This window comes from Carassius gibelio, chromosome B20 (genome assembly GCF_023724105.1).
Source record: "Carassius gibelio isolate Cgi1373 ecotype wild population from Czech Republic chromosome B20, carGib1.2-hapl.c, whole genome shotgun sequence".
NCBI lineage: Eukaryota > Metazoa > Chordata > Actinopteri > Cypriniformes > Cyprinidae > Carassius > Carassius gibelio.
Window position 1 is genome coordinate 15695753 of NC_068415.1, and position 18694 is coordinate 15714446.

Consider the following 18694-nt stretch of genomic DNA (forward strand, 5'->3'; position numbering starts at 1 on the left):
GTTCACAGCTACCACACGCCTGAAGAGATCTCCCGTGATTGACAGGTGGTTGAACCAATCACAAAGCCTTCTGCTGATTCGTTTGGCCAACCGCCACTCGAGGGGCGGAGCATTGTCAAAAACTTACGCTGTCTAACCGTTTCACAACGAGCAATGAAACATATGCTCCCTTTCCATCAAGAATTCTGGCATTTTTGTTATCAGATTTTGTATATTATTATTTGAATCATTACTAAATACATTTAACGACAATCACACAACAAATGTGACAGATTTTTCATTAAAGCACTCAATGATGGCTGGAAAAGTATCCCTATCCATCAACCATATTAATTTAAACACTGTGGTGTATTCTAACATTTAAATTGACATGTACTAAGTTAATTTAATGTTTGATTCTAATTCCTTTTATGTTGTGATTATAATTTGTATGAACATTACTGGCACTTTATTTTATTATTTCTTTAGTAGCCTAGTATTGTGTGTACTGATGCTTTGCCAATATTATATGTAAAACAGTAAAGTCAATGAAGTGCTTAAAAATTTTATTGAAATTCACAATTTAAAATATTATGTGTAAAGCACAAAACCATGTAAAGTAGTGCGAGCCTCAGAAAACCCGTATATCCTCGCTGCAGTTCAATATCCTGATGCGTGCTCTGCCTGCTAGTGTGTTTTGACGCAGGTGAGAGCGCCCTCTACTGTACGTGTCCATTAACCTGAAAACAGGGACCCCAAGAAGACAGAAGAAAAAACATTATATTTATTTACAGAAAACAACGGTAAAGATCTGCGTTGGTACCTAAGGCAGTGGTTCTCAATCCTCAATCCTAAATCTTAAAGGAATATTTCACCCCAAAATATAAATTTGCTGACCCTCAGCCTCAAGTCATCAAGACATAGATACGATTGTTTCTTCATATTAACAAATTCAGAGATATTTAGCATTACATTACCAAAGAATCCTCTGCGATTTATGGGTGCCATCAGAATGAGAGTCCAAACTACTATCAAAGGAGGAAGCACTATTAGGGATTATAGCCAGAAGGAACGGTTTAAAGTTAAAATTTTGATGGATTTGTTGCTTTCAAACATGCAGAATTTCACTTCACAAGATGTTAAATGATGGACTGTAGTCGTGTGGATTACTCATGGATTATTGCGATTTTTTTTTATCAGCTCTCATTCTGACGGCACCCATTCACTCCAGAGAATCCACTGGTGAACCTGTAATGCTATTTCTCCAAATCTGTTCTGATGAAGAATAGCTCATCTACATTTTGGAAGTGTTCATTTTTGGTCAAACTGTCATTTTTTTAATGAAGCCTAAAAGCATGTTAAACCAGCCTAAATGTTGTGCAGCTTTCAGCTAGTAGACTAGGAGGCCATGCTAACAGACCAGTTAGACCAGCTGGTCCTAGATAATACCTCAACACTCCACATTTTGCATGTCTCTCTTATTAATCACATCTGATTTAAATCAATTTAAATCATCAGCTCATTGTGTGTGTCAAATAAAGAAATCATACAAATGAGCAGTACTGAGCTCCTCCATCACTTTTAAATATATCTATTAAGAGGCAGGCTGCACGCTGTCGTGAGCACATGAAGTAACATAAACAGGCATTGTGGCCTAGCAGGCTCTGGTTTTCTTACGCCACCCAACACCCTCTCACCTGGCAACTGCCGTATGCTGTAAATAAATGCAACGATTACTTAAAGACTGCGGGAGACTGGAGGGAGAGGAGGAAGAAGAAGGTATGGATGGTTAATAACAGATTCGTGATGGAGGCGATGGGGGAAGGGGAGTGCTGGACTGCCGGACAGAGATGCTGGTGCATGCTGGTATGCATGTTTTGGTGGCTTCCCTCATCCATATTTCATGGCTTTTCCTTTGAGGCCTCGCATATAAACCTATGGCCAATGCATTGATTTCCTTTTATCTCCAATCATGGCCTTGACCTACTTTAATGGCTTTCACAAGTGTTAGCTGCTAATTTTCCTCCTAATAGGCAGCTGCGACTGGAATATCAGAAAATAATGAATCCCTTGTAGTGATTGTGACAAAACCATATGTTAAAGTGACAGCATCATTCAGCCATGCAGAACAAGCAAACACAGCATCAAATAGCAACATTTGTACTTGGTGACAGGTTATAAATCAGTGGGATCCATTTGCTCTTTGAATTGCTGTGCTTAGTTTTTATCTCTATATTTGATGCATGACCTTATTACTGACGCTTGTTTCCATAGCGATAGGCTTGCGATTTTACTGTAAAGCAAGCACAGGAAATTAAATGTGATATAAGTAGATTTCCCAAAGGTGAGAAATTATTGATAGGGAAATCACAAAGATTCATTGCCACTAGACACTGGGTTCTTCGTATCAAGTTACACAGAAGAATCTTTTTTTACCCAATTCTCTTCATAATATATTTTCGATATGCTCTCCAGTCTTAGTTTGAGGTTAAAAAACATTTGTTAACATAAATTGGAGTCATACCATTCGAATATCATATATCATGTGTCAAAACGCCAAGCATTCGAATAATGTATCTTTTTAATTGTGAGTGTAGTTGCATCTGTTCAAAGGTGCATTTTTATTCATTAGCTTGGGTTAAACTAATTTTACTTTGTTGGATCAGCAGCTATGCTAATGATATTATGTTTTCTATTATTTATTTTGTTTCTATGTTTCGCCACGGGATTTACATCCCGTGGTAACTAGGATTTACACAAGCTCCAGTCTGGATCCAGAACACCTGAGAAGAGATGATGCTGACCCTCAGAGGACCTCAGATGATGCTAACCCTGAATGAACAAACAGAACTAACAATTATTCCTAAATGTGTGACTTAATCATATAATAACTTAATTAATAATATTGATAGTTCATCGTCTAGCTGACTACGTCTTGTATTATTATTATTATTTTTATTTTTTCAAAAATCCTGTCAAATGTGCACAAACTACTAGCTACTACTAAATATTGTAGAAACATAATTTTCTGTAAAGTTGCTTTGTAACGATTTATTTTGTAAAAAGCGCTATACAAATAAACTTGAATTGAATTGAAAAAATGTATGCGTGATTAGCAGAATATTTACATAATATCTGATGGAGAAAAAAACACAATGCTACTTTTTGTCATCCCTACCATTATTTGTGTAAAGTAGCTGCAGGATGCTCAGTAACTGAATAATAATTACTGAGAATTACTGAGATATGAGAATATCTTAAATGGTAATGAGGTTCAGTGACCAGATTATTTTTTGTACATTTTAATTTGATTGCAATTCTAAAGCACTTTTATAGACAACCACATACTTTGGGTTATACCGCTTTTTTTTTTTTTTTTTACCTTTAGGCAAAAAAGTGAAACAAAAAAAATAAGTACAGGTTTTGCTTCTATTTTTTGCTTTACCTTTGTTCATACCTGGCCAGTAACCTGAGGGAATTTACTTTCATCTGAACATAATCCTTACAAAGTGTGACTCACATATAATTTCATGCAAAAGACTAATCTTGCCAGCCCTGACATTAACTAATGTCATCCGTGGAGGTGTGACACCCTGCACGAGGCTGTCTGTCAATGGTCAGTGAGTTTTAAGCTTTTTTAGCCCATGTCCTTATAACAAATGTGTCAAAAATGTATTTTTTCAGAACAGATGGGCTTCAATGAGGCATTACAGCAGTAAGGTATCACGGGAAAAATATAAATTATATGTGGCTTTAAAAATCTAAAATAATAAACTACTTATCCTCCCTTAACTTTAAAAAAGCAAACAGAAGAATGAGGAAATGGCATCAGTTGTTCTCAATGGAATCTCACTCTTCACGTTCTATAAACGATTCTCATAGTAAGCCGTTGGACACCAAAGCCTCATTTATAAAGACATGATAGACAACTAGTGAAGTCTATGTCACATTACATAACGTGAATGACTCCTTGTTATGTGTTTTTTTATTGGTAGCTTACATTCATCTTCTGATTCATTATGTTGACTGAGAAATAGTATATGCACTGATGGGAATTGTATAAAGTCAACTGTAAAATAATACCTCTTTTTAGGGGTCTAATCCCTGTCAAGCAATCTGTGACCTCTTGCATGGTAAAAGTGGTGTGCATATTTGCAGTGGTGCAAAACATGAGGGCATCCGACACCTGACAGAGCTATGACTCCCCACACCCTGATCACCGATCCCTGCTTAGTCTTCTATCTCCGAGGAAACATTAACTTCCTCTAGCCCTCACCTAAACAAGGGATACATCTTAGACCAGACAGACCTCATCTTCAGTCAGTGTGTGCTTGTGTACCAAATATGTAATATAATGCCTGTAAAAATGTAAACTTAGCTATTAGGCAGTGGGAATTTAAAGCACTATTCAGTACTCAATTTGAAATTAGGTTTAATACAAAAACAATGCTTCAGATATGCCTCATGATTATTGAATAAATAGGTTATCCAGAACAATAGGCTGTCTTTAATGACAAGTTTCAGTGTGTAAGCTTCTTGCATCTGCCCTTGAGAATGACCTGACACACCCACGACTGATTCACTACTTCAGAGCAGGTGCAGATTGCTCTGCTCAGTAATCTTTACAATTAGACCTTATACAATGACCCCAATCAACCTTAACACTCTGTACCAAGAAAAAGAGAAGTCACAGATTCACGGCAGGCAGATAGAATGTGAATAAAAATGTAATGTAATGATGTGGAAGTTGCTAATTTCAAAATGTATACAGAATACAACATAAATGACATCAAATGTTTAAACTGATAAAATTTATCATTTTAAGGGACACATAAGTTGATTTAAAATTTCATGGCATCAACACATCTAAAAAAAAGTTTGGACAAGTCTGCAACGTCTGGGGACTGAGGAGAAAAGTTGCTCAAGTTTAAGAATAGGAATGTTGTCCGATTCTTGTCTCACTTTGCCATAGTCCATTTTAAATGAGCCTTGGCCCAGAGAAAACTACTGCGCTTCTGGATCATGTTTAGATATGGCTTCTTTTTTGACCTATAGGGTTTTAGCCAGCAACGGCGAATGGCTCGGTGGATTGTGTTCACCAACAATGTTTTCTGGAAGTATTCCTGAGCCCATGTTGTGATTTCCATTACAAAGTTGCAAATTGGTCCTCCAACTTTTACGGCCTCTTATTACCTGTCCCAACTTTTTTGGAATGTAGCTCTCATGAAATCCAAAATGAGCCAATATCTGTCATGACATTTCAAAATGTCTCACTTTCAACATTTGATATGTTACCTATATTTTATTGTCAATAAAATATAAGTTTATGAGATTTATAAATCATTCCATTCCTTTATATTCAACATTTGCACAGTGTCCCAACTTTTTTGGAATCGGGTTTGTACATAGTAATATTCTAATGTATTTTGTGCATAATAATGTGTATAATGTAGCTGCACATTTGTTTCAAAACAATTTCACATTCACCCTGGACATGTTTAATGAGGAGCAGCAACTGATAAATTATGCTAACAATATATAATTAGAGCCCACTTGAGAATGTTGATGAGTTGTGCATAATCAAGAGACTCTTCACCCTCGTTTCATGTGAGTCTCTGAAGAGGGCAGAGTGCAGGGGCATGCCTATGCTATTTGTGTCATTAAAGACATAATACATCTGCACAGAGGATTCTATTGTTGTCAGATTTATTTAAGGGGGACACATATCTGTTTATTATCCACATCCCCCATTTTCAAGTATTTTGAATATCCCATTTCCAACTCATATTTACCACTTGCCTCTATTCATTTTTTGTCTACTATATTTCAGCTGTGCTTTGTACAGTATGCTTGGCTTACACTTAACACACTAATATGCTTTTAATATCCAAATCCGTTAAAGGATTTTTAGGCTGGAACACTTCCCATGACACCCGATGTACTTGCTACATTGTTAGTAGAATGGCATCTACACTAATATTAGTCTGTTTCTCTCTTATTCCAAGGTCACTGTAGCCACCAGATCCAGTCTGTATCCAGATCAGAGGGTCACTGCAGTCACCCAGATCCAGTACGTATCCAGACCAGATGGTGGATCAGCACCTAGAAAGGACCTCTACAGCCCTGAAAGACAGCGGAGACCAGGACAACTAGAGCCCCAGATACAGATCCCCTGTAAAGACCTTGTCTCAGACGATCACCGGGACAAGACCACAAAAAACAGATGATTCTTCTGCACAATATGACTTTGCTGCAGCCTGGAATTGAGCTGCTGGTTTCATCTGGCCAGATGAGAACTGGCCCCCCCGACTGAACCTGGTTTCTTCCTATGCATGCTAAACAATATATATATATATATATATATATATATATATATATATATATATGTGTGTGTGTGTGTGTGTGTGTGTGTGTGTGTGTGTGTGTGTGTGTGTGCGTGTGTATGTATGTATATATATGCTATTATAATCACATCTGGAGCTCATGTCTTAATCTTTTCAGGGTCATTTCAGTCTTATGTACTAAAACGCAGCATCAACCTCTACATGAAAGGGTATTTTTTCCATATGTGAAATGGTTATATTTGGGCTAGAAATGTCCAGGATGTCCGTCCCGGTTACGAAATCAGACACTGTCTTCTGAATCTCATGAGAGCAGAGCATATCGAACTCTACATGCTCGGCTTCCCTAATGCAGCAGCGACATGCACTCATCCAGGATATCCTACAACAGAGTCGGAATGGTGACTCCCCTGTTTGCTTGTTTTTATTCTGCTCCATTCCAAGCCCCACATCCGTCCACTGGTTCAAAGAGGGTTCACCAAGTCTCGAAGACTGTGGAATCAGAATTCCTTTCTTGCCTATCACACAGAAAGATAGAAAGAAGCCGACTTTGTAGAAGACAGAGCAGCAGGGGAGTGTATTCAGTGAAGCCTCATAAATATCTACAATGATAAGTAGAGAGGACCTTGTGTTCTCACAGCTGGTTCTCTGCCTCTGAGTAGAAAACATGCATCATTCCTGTCGCCTGAAACACAGTGAAAAGTGACCCCTCAACACACAATGGCCAGGGCATTTCTGTATAGCTGAGTTATAAAATGATGACACAATGAATATCTGATGCTTTAGAAGCTACAGAATTTAGTATTTTTTATTATTTTAATAATATAAAACCTTTTTAATATTTCCTGCATTTATTTGATCAAAAAATATGTAATGTGATTACTAAAATATGTATAAAATATGTTATTTTCACCCAAACTACATTTATTTGATCAATTGAAATTCAATATTTTAATATTATTTTTTAGTTATTTTTAATCGTATTTTAAAATGTTTATTTATTCCTGTAATGGAAAAGCTGAAATTTTCATGATTTTAGAAATCATTCTAATATGTTGATTTGCTGCTTAAGAAACGTTTATTATTATTATCAAGGCTGAAAACAGCTGAGCTGCACTGTAATCATTTTATAGAATTTATAGAATAGAAAGAATAGCATTTATTTGTTTATATTTTATTATTGTTATTTAATAAAAATGAAGAAAACCGCTGATGCCGTCATCCATTAGATTCCACTACAGGGATCTGCTTCAGGATCTGAACTGCAACAATAAAGCAAAATTCGACACCTGTTGACCACGCCATGTTTGCTGACCACCATTTCCAAGCCAAAAGGTTCTCAGGACACAGAGTGGGCACTCATATCCTCTGATCATTATCTTCACTGCCCCCATGTGCACACCATTTCTCATTAGCATACAGATGGACAGTGTGTTGGAATCATATTGTGTGTCCTCCTGCTCTTTGTTTGCCGGTCATAACTCCAGAGGTGGGCACAATGCTTGCTGCTCTTCAAAGAGCTGGTCACACCTGGGAGTGTTCTGAGAAAGGGAGTAGGCACCCATAGCCAGCTGCACAGATGGCCTCTCACGCTAAAGCACAATGGGCGAGCTGTAAGAGGTCCATGTGTCAGGTTACATATGAAAGTGCTCAGCAAAACTTTTGGGAGCTATGATGCATAAGAGGAGCTCATTACTATTTCATCATCAGTAGTGACATAGTGGAAGCATCATATTGTGATGAGCTTGTGGTGTATGGTAGGGTTTCTCGTTACCTGCAAACCCTAAATAGCCTTTAAGAACCCTTTCAAGGGATAAAAAAAAGAATAATTGCAATTTTTTTTTATCTCACAATTCTTTGGGGGGAAAAGTCTTAATTGTGAGTCAAAGTACTAGATTTATGAGATATAAACTTAGAATTCTAAGAAAAAAGTTATATTATTTATTTTCCTTTCCCCCCCACAATTTTTATTTTGTTTTTTCAAGTATATTGTGCCAATGCGGGTTTTCTTGATTTTAAAAAAGGGCAAAATGTTAAAAAAAGTTGGTTTATACCATATAAAGCTTTATAAAATTTTAAAGAAAAAAAAATATTAACCATAAAGCAATAAGGGTAACACTTTAGTATAAGGACCAGTTCTCATGATTAACTAGTTGCTTATTAACATGCCTATTATCAAAATATTAGCTGTTTATTAGTACTTGTAAAGCACATATTCTGCGTGACCATATTCTACATCCCTTATTCCCAATAACATAATAGTAAAAAATACCTTACTGATTATTAATATGCAGCAAATTAGGAGTTTATTGAGGAAAAAGCCATAGTTACTGGTTTGTTAATAGTGAGAACTGAACCTTAGAATAAAGTGTGACTGCAAAAATTTGTTTTATGTGATTTTATATATACATACATATATATATATATATATGTAGATAGTTTGGTTCCGTTCTTTTAATTTGTATTCATTATTATTTTTTATGTCAGGACATTTGTGTTACACTGATATTTTTTACCCTTCAACACCACCCCCAATATATAAAATGAGTTTTAATTCAGAGAATACTAATATGCTCATCATTGCATTTTTAATGTATTAATGCTCATCATTGAATTTTTCAAGTTATTAGATGTGCATTATAACATTGATGTAATGTACATTGATAAAACCAAAATGAGAAAAAATGTGCTTGGAACATGCAATAACTGATGTTCAGTTAAGGAAGAATACTACAACAGCCCTTACACTGAAGGTTAGCAAATGCTCTAAGAAGCAAAACAAACAGACAGGAAGACTTGCATCTCATTGAACAAAACCCTGAGGGGGTGTTCTATGACCTGTTCCCATCTCGTTTCCTGGCAACAAGTTTTTCATGCAGCGCTGGTCGTACTATAGAAGTTTTGAGGAATTCTGTAGGTGGATTAAAGTCAAGTCACGATTCATAAAATCCACCTTTTCCAAGAAACTCAGCCTTCAGGTCTGCAGTGATAACATCTGTTCTGTACAGTACCTCAATCCAAGAACTCACAGCATCCATTTCAACGCGATACACCCCAAGGAGCTTCGCTTACAGTGTGGAGCAAACTTAAAATACTTAAGGGAGATCTGAACACAAGCACGTCAGTGTGGGTGATCCATAGCCGAGGGCGGTGGAAAATGAAGCCCTTATCTGTAACACAAACCCACATGCTGGTCATGAGATGCTCAGAAGCTGGTGTAGCTTGAAAGAGGAAACAAATGATCACTTACATGTCAGATTCTGAGTGCCCTGCCCTGAGGCACTGGAAGCAGAGTGAAAGTGAAAGCAGGAATTACTGGAAACCAGGACCAGTCTCAGCAGGACAATTACAAAAAATAAAAATAAAAATAAAATAAAAGACTTCATAGCAGGCAAGGCATGCTGATGCCATGAAATGATTATTATGATAATATGATTATTATTCCAAAGGCTCAAATGCAAAATAGGCCTACTAAAGAATTAAAAGACCAGTTGATGCACATTTGCAAAATACTATGATTATATGGTTAGATCATAATTCTTTAAACACAGACAGATGGTAAGTTGGGGCTATAACTATAAAAAGACTACCTAAAGATTTGATGCCACAGGCTATGTTTGAGTAGGTAGACTTGGGAGGAAATAACAGGAAGGGAGGACAATCCCTTGTTGACACCTGCAGTCTCATGTGCACTGATTACAAGTATTGGTTCTGGCAGCTTAGCTTGGTTTTAGTGTCATCTGCGCATCCACATCCACACAGTTAGCCTTTGACATTTTATGCCATTATTAAGCAAGAAAATGTATGCTGAGCTGTTGGCATAAAATTCACATTAAGTTGATAATATATGTAAACAAAATCATCACAATTTTCACAGCGTGTTGCTTAACAGGAGTGACGCAAAGAGACTCCAGTGGCAAGCAGTTCTGTCGATTTGTGCTGCTACCCTGTCAGATTTCGCTACAATCACAATAACACAGCCAATCAGAACAGTTTCACTCTGTTTGGGGCTTTCTCGAACTCACAACACATGGCTACTGAAGACCGTTAGAGTTAAATATTAAAACACATACCATGTATATTTGCAATGTATTTAGCAGTGATTTTAATGGCTTATTAATACTATTAATGGTAGCCTTTTGTAACTTAAAAAATTTGTCACAGAAAATCCCATTCTAAACATCTATAATCAATCAATATGTCCCCATCCATGTTTGATGCTAATTGGTCCAATAAGATTTCAGTGTGGGCGGGGCTACCTGACGCAATGCCGCCAGGGTTTCCGCTTGTTGGTTTTCATATGTTTGATGTATATTAATGTAAGTTAAACATTACCATATTTTTTATTTTATTATTTTTTTCTCAAATTGTAATTTTCTATTTCTTTTTCTTTGTGAAATAACCCCCATGGCTGCATTTGAGTGATTCAATAACATTTTTTTTTAATATTCAGCCAGTATTAGTCTATACACTTTTTTATGTATATAATACATTTTAATTATATATGCTGAAAAAGTTTTCAATTTGTATCCCATCTTTACCCCTATTAAAAAAAAAAATCTAAAATCCATATGATTTATAAACAACAAAGAGCCCTGTGAATTTTTATTGGTATTTTCTTGTTATTCTTCTTGAAATTGTTGTGCTATATGTTTGTTGGTAATAAAAAATACTTTGAAGAAGGAGGAGAGCAAAAAAAGGGTACCAGTACATGTTGTCTATCAAAAACAATACTGTATCAGAACTGAAATCGATAGCTAGATTCGCACCAATGTTAGAAATGTTTCAGTTTACTCGCTTTCCCACGATAAATGTTCCATGGTGGCTTTCAAAGGGGATACATGAGTAAGGGTGATACATTAGGCAGCTAAAGATGTTGGCTAAACTCAGTTGGCTGTAAGGTAATATGACATAGGCCCGTCCTTGGCTCGCATAGAAGTAACAATATGGGCTATCGTTCTACATTTAAACACCAAAACAGAAAACAACAGGCCTTAATTAATCACCCTCCAACAACCTAGCGTGACAGAGCTCCCGGAGGATGTCTGGGTATTCCCCACTGAAGCGCACTGCTAATCAGTCCTGTCGTGAGCTACACGCTAGAAGCCAAGTCAGCACATTACAGGGAGCCAGCGGCTGACATGGGGCAAGTTCATATAAACATTCAGCAGCACCATTAATGCATTAAGCTCGAATGAACTACAGTGAATCTTATCAGTTGCTTGGTGTGTGGAGCAGGATGGGGGAGTGATGACAGATCAGGACTCCAGGGAAATGGAAGTGCCCTGTCCTTCAGCGAAGGGAAAGATCGGAACCTGCATGAAATTTAGAAGCTGCCGCTCAGCATGAGCTGAAATACTGACCTCATCAAGAACATTGTGTTGATACATTTTCCTCCATATAGATGATTTATGAAAGCAATGACAGTGAAGAATAACAATGAGAGTGAACAAATCCCAACAAGTCAGCCCGTATTTTAAAAAAAAATGGAATAATAGAAAGGTTTAAGGAAATGTAGATGGTTGCAATGGAAAACAAAACCCACACTTTCTGCTTCACAGATTAAAAAGGTACCATTACTGTGAAACAAAGTTAGAGTCACACTGTGAAATAAAGTCACAGTTATGGGAAAAAGTATAAATGCATAAATTGAGGTATAAAGTCACAAATAAATGTTGTGCCTGATAAAAGTATGCAGAGAAAATGATGAAGTCGGCACAAAACATGAAGCAGTGCAAAACATGCCTCCCACACATCATTTTCAGTGTAAGGTGAGTCTCCCTCTGCAAATCAAATCAATGCCAGGCTTCACAAAGACAACATCTGGAATATTCAGAATTCAGACTGGTGTTTAAGATAATTCAGACAAAAATGTCAATTCTGTCATCATTTATTCACTCTTATGTTGTTTCAAACCTGATTGTTTTTTCTTCTTCTGCAGAACACAAAAGAAGATCATTTGAAGAAAGTCATACAATATAAGAGTTAGGTGAACTACATAAATATACTGTATATATATACAGTACAGACCAAAAGTTTGGACACACCTCATTCAAAGAGTTTTCTTTATTTTCATGACTCTGAAAATTGTAGATTCACACTGAAGGCATCAAGAGCTATTTGAGAAAGAAGGAGAGTGATGGGGTGCTGCTCCAGATGAACTGGCCTCCACAGTCACCGGACCTGAACCCAATCCAGATGGTTTAGGGGTGAGCTGGACCGCAGACAGAAGGCAAAAGGGCCAACAAGTGCTAAGCATCTCTCGGGGAACTCCTTCAAGACTGTTGGAAGACCATTTCAGGTGACTACCTCTTGAAGCTCATCAAGAGAATGCCAAGAGTGTGCAAAGCAGTAATCAAAGCAAAAGGTGGCTACTTTGAAGAACCTAGAATATGACATATTTTCAGTTGTTTCACACTTTTTTGTTATGTATATAATTCCACATGTGTTAATTTATAGTTTTGATGCCTTCAGTGTGAATCTACAATTTTCATAGTCATGAAAATAAAGAAAACTCTTTGAATGAGAAGGTGTGTCCAAACTTTTGCTCTGTACTGTATGTATATATATACAGTATATATATAAATATATGTCACCGGAGGTCAATTTATCAAGGTCGTTAAATTCTCAACACCACTGTTGAAAACCATCAATTTTTTTTTATTTATTTTATTTATTATTTAGCAAGTGAAAGGCCTTTTAGTTTAATTGTAAAAGGTTGTGGTTCATATTTCAAGATAATCACTAACTGGAATCAATTTAGGTTTATTTGATTTTATATACAGTAGGCTACAATATTATCTTTTAGTCATGTTAAAATGTATCAAACATGACGCATCAGGCTTTGAGCATTTATTCATATATCTTTCGATCATTTAATGTCCATACTAAGACATATAATTGGGAGATATAGAGTGACAGTAACTGATATTTAAACACTTTTTAGGTAAGTTTGCAATGCTGTTATAAATATATCATTGATATTACAAGCTACAGAATTTCAGAATTGCACCTTTTGGGGCATATCAATATATCAGCAACTCCATCAAACTGTATATTTTTACTCCGTTTGGAGCTTTTTTTCTTTTTTCTTAATACATCATATTTTATACAGTATATACCATAAAAACCAATGTTTCAAATATGATAGTAAACAAAAACACACATGCAAACTTTTTTTAATTAAAATTTTGTTACTACAATTTCAAACAAATCAAACTGATTTAATATTTCATGTCAGGCATTACAGGGTCAATAAAAAAAATGCACCTGAAAGAAACAAGGCAAAATCTTCATGTAAATTTGTCCCACGCCCATCATTAATTTCTCTTAGCAAGCTAATCCCATTAGGGTGCATTATGAAATAATCATAGCATCTCTAGAGAGGTTTCTAGTTCATTACATGAAACGGCCAACAAGAAAAAGCAAAAAAAAAAAAAAAAAAAAAAAAAAGGGCTCAGGGCCTGACAAATGAAAGATTGTTTTGTATTGATAATGTATTCAGTCTGCGTAAAGTGCACAATCCCTTTCTGGGTCATCTGAACAAAGCCATCAGTAAATCAAGAAGCATGGAAAGCATGCTTAAGTTTCCTTGCCATGTCTTCTCCTCTCTCCTGCCCCACAGATCACACTTATTGTGTGTCTTGTTGTGAGGCGTGCGGTTGCTATAGCAAAGTCGTGGTAGTTACACTCAGTTATTCAATGCTATTATTTGTGACCCCCTCACACAACCACCTGTCCCTCCTCCACAATCCCTCGCCCCGGACATCCGCCAGTAAGGCGGTCTAATGATTACCAATGTGCCTAAAAAGAGCAGAGACCAAAGCAAACATTACCTTCACAAGATTACTCCTCTCGAAGCGCTACATAACGAAGAGCTCAATCTGACTCCTAGTGAGCTCTGGAGGAGAAGGACTTGACAAATTGTTCATTACACTCATTTGGCACATGAAAGAAAGATTGCAACCAAAAGGTGTGGTAATGTGGGGGACCGTAGAAAGGAGAGTGATATGAGAGCAAGTGGAGTAGATCTCACCACTATTTAAATATATTACAGCACTGCACATTGAAAAATAAAATCGTACTTGCAACAAAGGCCTAATATTACCTAAAGTTCTTTTTTGTTCATGGCCATAATTTTAACCTTGAAATCAGGATTAGGGGAAAAAAATTAATAAATAAAAAATACGTGAAAATTGGCAGATAATTTAATAAATAGTTGTAACCTAGATAAAGGAAGATAGGAATTATGTCTTTGTGGCAGATTTGCTGATGATTAAGAGGTAATACAAGACTTGTTCACCTTAAAAATGGTTGTCGAAAGCAAAAATGCATCACATTTTGTGGAAAAGTGTGACGTGCTAGAGCAAAACATGCACTATATTTTGGAGTCGACACTCCAGAATTAGTAAGAAACAAGTTCTGGATTTCATTGAGCAAATATAATGCAAAATAGTGTTGTTTATTAGTCATTACAACCCTTTATAATTTTGAATATGTATAATAATGAAAGAAATATAGACTACATGACCTAAGACCATAACCTCTTTATTCATTTAAACTGAATGCAGATCAATGTAATACAGAGTGCACATGCAATATTTCATTTCTGAAATATATGTTTTCAAATTTCAAAAGATACTTAATTATATGTATGTATGTATGTATGTGTGTGTGTTTGTATATTCATTTGAGGTGCCATAAATAAAAACAATCCGTAAACAAATGTGAGATTCAAAAGAAATGTAAATGTAGTAGTGAACACCCCTCTTGAAATACTGAGTCTGAAAATCAAGCATTAATAAAAGTAGCACATGACAATAAATCAACAATTTATAAATTTTTTAAAGAAATCAAGCCCTATCCTGAGATAAATGTACAAAACACTCAAACAAGTTAAAAGTTTCTTTTATAAGAAGAGATTAAGAAAATGAGGAAATGATATCTGAGGCATTGTGATATGAAATAATACTTCCAAAACAAATGCATAAATCTTAAATGTCTCATTTGCATACTTGAAGAGGAGTGCTTGAAGTTAATAACACTCCCATTGTGGTCTTTTTCCACACTTGTTTTGACTGATTATATGAACATGGTCATTTGTAAATTTGCACATTGATCATATGTATTGATAAAGTTATAACACTCAATCACAATAGAATATAGACTACAGAGAACAGTGATAGGACAAAGGAAAATGCTTTACAGTAAGATCCAATCAGCTGACAATAGTATTCAACACTGTAGTGAACATTGTCATAAGTACAAAGATAGTATCAACAAATGTTTGTGCACTTCAATATCATTCACAAAATAATTAAGCCAACAAAATATAGGAAAAATGATCGACTGATTAATTGATCGATTGAAATTAAACTAGTGTATGCTTTGCGCATACAAGAATCTGAACTGAACCACAACAGAGTGAAAATCTGATTCAGAAAGTTTCAGCTCACCTTAATAAAAAGTTGTAAGCAGCCTTTCAAATTCTGGAGGTATTGTGGAAAAAAATTGAGGGCATATTGATTATATATAAGCATTTATAGACATCACCCTATATATTCATACAGGAAACGGCAACAAATGATTTTCAAGTATCGCATTCAAGGGATTTCAGAAAGTCACTAAGTTTTGCTGCTGTGACTTTAGGAGGTACCTGTCTTCTGCCACTGTATGGTATTTGAAAAAATTAATTTCTATTATTATTATTGTTTTTTACTTCAGCAGGCAAGAGCTCATGCACCCTTCATATATTCTGTTCCGTAAGTTCTGAAAGAATTCAGAACAGTGTTATAGATTTGATGATTATGGCAAAGCAGCTTTAAACCTGTAGCACTAGCACTGTACTCACACTTTAGGTTATTGTAGTAGATATTTCATAAATAAATTCTGTGCAAAACACACACTCAGAGTATCAACTTAATTTTAAGCGGCATTTAAAAAAACATCTCAGCATTTTTCAGCATCATCACTAACCCTGAATGTCCCAAAGTCAGCTTTGGACCTGAGATTTAGCAAGAGCGTAACTGTTTTTCTTTGTCATTGATTGTTTTATAAGAAGTGGCTCTCAAGTTCTCTTTTGTGTAGCTGCCTGTGTTTTGTTCACATGATCCACATTAATTATTGTGATTATTTACTTGCTTATTTTTATTTAAAAATGCATGTCATTCTACTAAATAACCTGCAAAAGTGGTGGGAATATGGCTAGAGGTCTCACTTTCTGACCACAAAGTACAGCTTCACTCAGGATTGATCCAGTTTGTGATTTTCAGTCCGATGGTATCAACACAGTCTTTCAGATCTTACCCTCTCAAATTAGAGTGGAACAGATCACCATTACAAAGTCTTTAAGGGCCGTGGTGTGATTTCAAATGGCTGGCTGAAATTCCTGGCATGTTAAAAACAAAGCATTCAGTTACACAAAACAAACTCACAACGAACCTTTTCAGTAGATGGCACACAAGTGCGGCTTCAGTCTGAAATAAGACAATAGCTAGAACCACAACAAACAGATAAAAGTGTAAGAAATAGCAAAATGATTACCAGTTAGTGACCAATTTGATTACTATATATAAAAATGTATGCAATGACTTGTATTTATTGATGTTACACATTGGTGGAGATCTTGTACTTCGGTGACATGTTGCTGTGGAACCAGATGAAGCTGAAAATAACGCCCATCGTTTTCGGGATGCTCTCGTCAAAGGCGAAGGTCATGGCTTCATGAAGGGGAACTTTGACCACCTCGATCAATTCGCCCTCTTGGGGTTTACCTCCTCCCTCTCCGACGCGATTCTCCTCAGACACCTCAGCGTAGAACATGGTCTGCTTCGATCCGGTCACTCCAACTCCTGACCTGTGGGGGAGGAAAGCACAAGGGACTCAGGACACCCGATAATGACAAGCCAAAAGGAGCAACACGAGAATCACCGAAACCTTGAGATGCCTCGGTTTTCTTTCATAAGACACAATAGCAATAAATGTTTTGCAAGATTTAAGCTAAAGCAGCAACATTTGTGTGAAATAAACGCTAATGCTTAATACAGCTACAAACTATATTATTTCTGATTCCAAATGTTATTGAACTGCAGCTTCACACACACAGTGTAGTACATTTATAGCAAGATTTGAGCTAAAGACACAACACATTTTTGGTAAATATTAATGCCAAATGCAGTTGGTTACAGTACATTCCTGACTTGTACTGAAATGTAACTAAATAGCTTAGTACATTTTCACATGATTTAAGCTAAAGAAGCCACGTTTTTGCACTAAAAACACTAAATAATAGCTTTTATTTCTGACTTAAAATGTAACCTTGACATAATTTAAACGCTGGAGCATAACGTTTTGCTAAAAAAGTGAAATACTGTACACCATTGTTTTCAAATTGTATTCCTGATTTGAACTGTTACTGAAATGTAATCTCTGCAAATGGCTTACTAAATTCATGTCTTTCCCTATTCAGTTCGATAGGAACTGTTTTGTACTTGTATGTTCATTACCAACCTAGAAACTAGCTACCCATGGGTGTTACCCAGATGGCGAGTCAATGTTCTAACTGCCATTAAAAGCACTTAGTCATGAAAAAAAAAAAAAACTCCCATCCATTAACGGATTAAAAAACAACAACAAAAAAACAAAACATCATGGATTCCACAAATTAGGAAATATACACCACTCACTACATATAATGTGAAATGGCAAGACTAGGTAGAGGCACAGAGGTCTACTATAAAGACCTGAAGGCATGGAGAAAGACCTCTCAAACCTTAATGGACAACAACATAGCAGCATCTGGTACGCTCCACTGTGACCGAGGCGTTACCTCACCTGAGACTCTGTCATAGAGATGTCACCATGGAGAATCTCCCTGACACCCCAGAGCATTACAGAGATGGGAAGCTTCCAAAAGCCCCTTCTTTTCCTAGTATTTTGTAGACTGAAACAGATTTTTTTAAATGAGCTCATGAAATATGGAAGAAAATTACAAGGCCGTGATGCCTGCGTACCACTGAAGTGATGGATGATGGCCTGAGGAGATAAAAATGGAACAAGCCCCGGCAATCAGTTTCTAGGATGAGTTTAAACTAACCACACTGTGTGCATTGAAAAACATGACTCTATATTTGAGGGACGAATTTCAAGAGAATCTGCAGGACTCCACTGCGTCTGTCACCAATGAAGAATGGGGTCTATGCTGACACCCACTCAGGAAGAATAGAGACAAGATATGACAAATGAACTCTTCTGAAACCCTCCTGGAGCTCTAAAGGAGCCAGAAGATACAGTACAGTACTTTTACAGTATTTCTATGAAATCTAAGGAAAATGCATCATCTTTTATCATGGAATCCTCCCTTATTTAGGAGAAAG

At 36.3% G+C, this 18694-nt stretch overlaps 1 protein-coding gene across 1 annotated transcript in view; it reads right to left on the reverse strand.

The window, feature by feature from the left end:
• Positions 1-14846: 14846 nt before the first annotated feature.
• The window catches only part of LOC127984574 (uridine diphosphate glucose pyrophosphatase NUDT14), a 45818-nt gene continuing 41970 nt past the window's right edge, over positions 14847-18694 (reverse strand). Inside the window, exon 5 of the mRNA XM_052587278.1 lies at positions 14847-17175. Coding sequence (XP_052443238.1) covers positions 16926-17175 — 250 coding nt within the window. The 3' untranslated portion in view covers positions 14847-16925. The remainder of the gene's footprint in view (positions 17176-18694) is intronic.